Source organism: Drosophila innubila, unplaced genomic scaffold (assembly GCF_004354385.1).
Source record: "Drosophila innubila isolate TH190305 unplaced genomic scaffold, UK_Dinn_1.0 44_U_U, whole genome shotgun sequence".
Lineage (NCBI taxonomy): Eukaryota > Metazoa > Arthropoda > Insecta > Diptera > Drosophilidae > Drosophila > Drosophila innubila.
The window spans coordinates 1-4,920 of record NW_022995675.1 but is presented as its reverse complement, the minus strand read 5'-3'; the positions used below and the strand labels follow the sequence as shown (position 1 = coordinate 4,920).

Sequence of the window (4,920 nt, the reverse complement as noted above, 5' to 3'; positions counted from 1 at the left end):
CAAGCCGTAAGACCTAGAAAGCTGAAGTTTTCACACAACGCAGCTGAGACGATTTGATGCAATAAGTCGTTTTATTCGGAAATCAGGGTCAATTTAAACTACTTATAGAATTATTCAATCATAATGTACACAATCTGATAATTTAAATAAGGAAACCACGTAGCTTTAGTAAAAAATTAAACCGCCTAAATATTGAAATAACCATGAGTTGTAAAATAATAAAAAAGAACAGTATCCATAGATATACTAAAAAACACGTATGTAATATCTCTTGGTCATTTAGCATTGAGTTAATTCTACTGAATGTGACTTAGTTATATGGAAACTGGATGTTTGCTCATGTCTTATATCCTTAGTTTGTCAAAGAAAGTAACATATTGTCCTCTCCCGTTGCATACCCTGTCCACAACTCTTGATAAAAAGAGAGAGGTGCAATGTCTGAGAAAATCCCTCATCCATGCAGGCATCATCTTTATTATCCATGGATGCCTTCGTCTAGGTAGCAAATTGTAAACAAAGCACAATGGATTACGAATGCTCAGTGAACCTGAATTGGTGACGACGATCAGGTTCAATGCTTTAGCTCCTACCTCCATCTCCTCTCCCTCTCTCTCTTTTTAGATACCCCTGTTGCAAGTATCTCGATTGCTGCTGTTGCGTGTGGCAACATTGCGAGCTTTGTTGCATGCCCGCATGCCATGGCAGCCAATTACGAGTTGAGGTGCTGCAGTGTGGTTACATATGCGCGGAAGACTGTGCAATAGTACGAACCCAGTCAAAGGTCGCAAACAGCCAAAAAAAAAAACCACAACAATTATTACCAAATATCTTGTTAATAGTTGAGGGAGAAAGTTTAAAACTGTCATTGAGCACCACAAAGCACTAACCACTGACCTTTCTTTTTCTTTTAGCTGCTGCCGTTGACTTTGGCCCAAAGCGAACAGAACTCAAAGGTCAATGTCACAGATAGAGACAGAGACAGCAACACCACTGTGCCTGCCCAGCTTCCACTTCCACTTCCACTTGGCAGCAACCACAGTGATCTTCCCAATGCCGAGAAATTGACACGTTATCGTCGACATCCACCACACGGCTCCAAGCGGAGCAAACAACGAAGACGTCGTGTAAAGAGTCCTGTGCCCAAGATTAAATATGGACCACCAAGTTATCCGTCGGCACCAGTCAGCAGCTACTATAAGCCCGCCTCTCCCTCCTCCTCCTCCTATCCCTCCCACCACATGGAGCCAAGCTTCTCCATTGAGGATTTCCAGCATCTCAAGTTTGATGGCACTGATTTTCACATTCCCGCCTCCAGTTACGAGGCGCAATCTATGGATCTGAATCTCTACAGTCATGAGGATAATGATCTCTATGGTGCCCACAAGTTTCCCAGCCTGGAGTACAGTTTTCCTGAGCATGAATCGCCTCCGGTGAGCTCCTATGAGCATACGCCGCATCAGAAATATGGAGTTCCTCCATTGCATCAGAGCTTTGAGCCGAGCAGCTATGAAACTCCCGAATCCTATGTATCCAATCATTATGCACCACCGCCTGCACCACCAGCATCGTCGGCATCGCCTTCTACGCACTATGGTGTGCCGTCTGCTCCGGCTCATGTGCCCAGTTATACGCATCCAGGGCCACCGCCTGCTCCGGATTCCTACTCCATCTATGAGCAGAAGATTCCCAATGCCGGCTATCATCAGAACTTTGCTGAACCACCGCGTGCACCACCGGCTGGACACAGCTCCAACTATGAGATCTCCTATTCTCCGCCTGCCTACGAGATCAGCACATCCTACCAGGATAGTGAACCACAATATGAGCACAATTATGAGCCTCCAGCGTCTGCCCACGACGGACACTTTGCTGAACCACCTCCGCCTGCACCACCACAGCATCCTTCATCATATCATCCGCCTCCACATGCTCCTTCGTATTCACCTCCGGCTCCTCCTCAGCATCCTCCGTCGTATTCCCCTCCACATCCACCTCAACATTCTCCTCCGTATTCACCTCCACATCCTCCTCAACATGCTCCTTCACATCCGTCGCAACATGCTCCTCCTCATGCTCCTCCACATCCGTCGCAACATCCTCCCAGCAACTATGCCCAGCCGGAGGCTCAGCCACCCAGCAGCTATACCAATGTGGAGTTGCATCCCAAACCCAATCCTGCCCAGCATTATCCCAATGAGAACTATGCGCTGCCCTCGGAGGAATTGCCGCTGAGTCCGAATCACAAGTTTCCCAGCTTTGATTTTCCCAAGTCCAGCTATGAGGTGCCCATCTATGATCCCATTCCCTTCGAGGCATCCAACAAGGAGGAGCAGGAATCCTATCCACCCATCTTACCCGACAGCAGCTCCAATGATCTGCCCTCGGATGCACATGCATCCGGCAGTTCTCAGTCCCCAACCACGCGGAGGAAGCGAAAGCGACGACCCTCGACGGCATTGATCTCCAAGAAGCATACACTGGATGTGCCCGAGTTGCAGGAAGCCTACGATGCGGATTCCCATGTGCATGTGAGGGGCACCGACTTGGATACGGCGGCACATGGCTCCCGCTACGTGGAGCAGAAGCGCAACTATGTCACCTCCACCGCGTCCACGTCAACGGTTACGACGCCAGCTCCTTGGAGTCCCATGCGATTTCGCACCACATCGAGTGGTGGCTTTATTCCCACCATTATAACCAGCACACCACCCAGTCAAACCACCAGCAGGAGCAGAAGTCGTGGCACCTCTCGCTTTCGCAGTCGCCCCACCACGGAGGCATCCTCCACGGCGGTGACCATACAAAAGTCTCGCTCTCAGAGCTACTACGATGGCACCATTGCACCGCCTCACTATCAACAGTTCCCCGGGCAAACGGGGCGTGGCACAAGGCCAACACGGCCAGGTCAAGGACGAGGCGGAGGAGCACCACCTGGTGGCATCACGCTCGCCCTACAGCCCGGCACTGAGAGAAATCCCACATTGAAACGTACCACCAAAGGCGTCTTCGATACGACGCTCTTCAAGAGTCCCCAGAGCGATCGCGAATTGGAGCACAAGCTCCATATGCTGCGCCAGAACTTGCCAAAAAATCACAAACTATATTAGACATACTATTTAAATGGGAGACTTTCATACAGAAGTGGGGGCTACAAGGGGAGAGGAGTAAGGGGACGGAAATGGAAGAGGATTACGAAAGACTTTGTCAACTCGAATTTAAGTTTAAGCATTAAGTGAAAGACAATAAATTAATACATCTAATTAACCGTATTTGAGATTTTTTTATAACTGTTATACTGTTATACTTAGCCTTACAATTGTTATACTGTTATAATATGAAGTGTGCTTTGGTATTTAGGTATCTTTGGATATTGCATCTGTTACAATTCTCTATTTCAAATCGCTTAACTGTTATATTGTTGTTTAGAAGTTGTCAAACTATCTGTTATACTGAGAAGTGTAAGCTATAATTTGTTTAAAATATTTACCACAGCTAAAACTAACAATTTTAAAAATATAGAGTTCCTTTCACCAGCTGTTATACTGTTATACATAGTACAAAAAAACTTACCATGCGTTCTATAAAGTTGCGCCACTTTTTGCTCGTGCTGTACATTTGGAAATCATTGAAGAAAACTGGCCCAGATGTAGTGGAGGGCAGATCTGGAAGAGTTGTGTCCAAGTTGAAAGCAGATCTGCATTTCTCCAGCAAGGCCTTCATCACGGGCATAAGGAATGAATACTCCTCGGGATTGCCAACTGGAATATAACAGTTTTTATAGATAATCCTGTGCATACTTAAAACTGTAGATACTCACCCTCTATGGCATTGTCCAGAGCTCGATTGATGCTGTACAGTAAGTAGGAGAGTTCAGCGGGATCCTCAGTGGAACGACTTTGAAGTATGGCATGTAGTTTGGCTGTGGCCATGGCCACAATGCCAGGATTGGGATGATGCGAGCATTTGAGTAATAAACCCAGACATAAACGTATCATGTCCGACCAATCATCTGAGGAGCCTTGCTGGAATATCATCAGTGCATCCAGCAGAGCCAGGACACCATCCAGCAGTTTAGTGGAACACTTCTTGGACTCATCCTCATTGGAACCCAGCACCACCAGTTCGTAGACCATGCGCAGAATGTGAGAGGCGTTCTAAGAGAATAAGAAATAATATTAATAGGCATGACATGAAAAGGATTCACAATTAATTCACCTCCTGATTGATGAGCGTTTGGCTGCCATGCTCGGAGAGATCGAAGAGTGAAGCCTGCACCGCCATCTCGAGGATGCGCAGACGCAGCGACAGATGCGAGGTGATCAACTCGTTGTTCAACGCCAGCAGATTGATGCAGCCCAAGACCTGACCACGTTCCTGCCAACACTGCGGATGATCATTGCCAATGCCGCGCCAGAAAACGTTGAACAACGTGTTGGAGACCAGATAAACCAGCTGCTCCTCGGTGTCCACATCGCCATCAGCCACAAAATCAAAGGCTGTGGTGCTCTCCAGGGAGTCGCTCTTTTTAGGTTGGCCATGCGGCGATTGCGTGGAGCTGTCGGAGCTGAGGGATTCCTCGCGTTGCAATGAAGCAGACGGCACGCTGTCCGTGGTGTCCGTGGAGCTGCCCAGAGTCAAGGACTCAAAGGTATCCTGCAGGTCGTGCGTTGTCTGACGCAGCACGGAGAAGACGCTGTTGACATTCTCCACGACGGCGCCGGAAACAGATTCCGCCAATTCTAAAAGCAGACAGGTAATGAATTAGTTAGACTTGGATTGTATAGAGCTTTAGATTCTTACCCTTAATCTCACTCTCGATGACGGTGGCTGCTTCGGAGACGCTTGCCTGAATCTCGTTAAGTATGAGTTCCCTGTCGCTTTGCTCCTCCTGGGATTGTGCCTGTTCCTGCTGCAGCTGGG

General features: G+C 48.0%; 2 protein-coding genes across 2 annotated transcripts; one reads left to right on the top strand and one right to left on the bottom strand.

Moving 5' to 3' along the window:
- Positions 1–911: 911 nt before the first annotated feature.
- Positions 912–3,146, top strand: LOC117793248 (early nodulin-75; the record flags this gene model as incomplete). Its single annotated transcript, XM_034633533.1, has 1 exon — positions 912–3,146. A coding segment is annotated over one exon (2,196 nt), but the record flags the coding sequence as incomplete, so codon positions are not given.
- A 243-nt stretch (positions 3,147–3,389) lies between these two features.
- On the bottom strand, positions 3,390–4,914 carry LOC117793247 (neurobeachin-like protein 2). Its single transcript, XM_034633532.1, has 5 exons — positions 4,801–4,914; positions 4,216–4,739; positions 3,818–4,154; positions 3,571–3,758; positions 3,390–3,407 (listed from the first exon to the last, which is right to left on the bottom strand). The coding sequence occupies exons 2-5, from the start codon at positions 4,279–4,281 to the stop codon at positions 3,390–3,392; spliced, it is 609 nt and encodes a 202-aa protein (XP_034489423.1). The 5' UTR covers positions 4,282–4,739; positions 4,801–4,914.
- Positions 4,915–4,920: the final 6 nt, after the last annotated feature.

Bases quoted from the DNA above. Each gene is read 5' to 3' on its own strand.
- LOC117793247 (XM_034633532.1), bottom strand. From the start codon at position 4,281: ATGGCGGTGCAGGCTTCACTCTTCGATCTCTCCGAGCATGGCAGCCAA. The intron at 4,155-4,215 runs GTGAATTAATTG...TTATTCTCTTAG, and splicing joins AAACGCTCATCAATCAGGAG to AACGCCTCTCACATTCTGCG. The intron at 3,759-3,817 runs GTGAGTATCTAC...GTTATATTCCAG, and splicing joins TCTGGACAATGCCATAGAGG to TTGGCAATCCCGAGGAGTAT.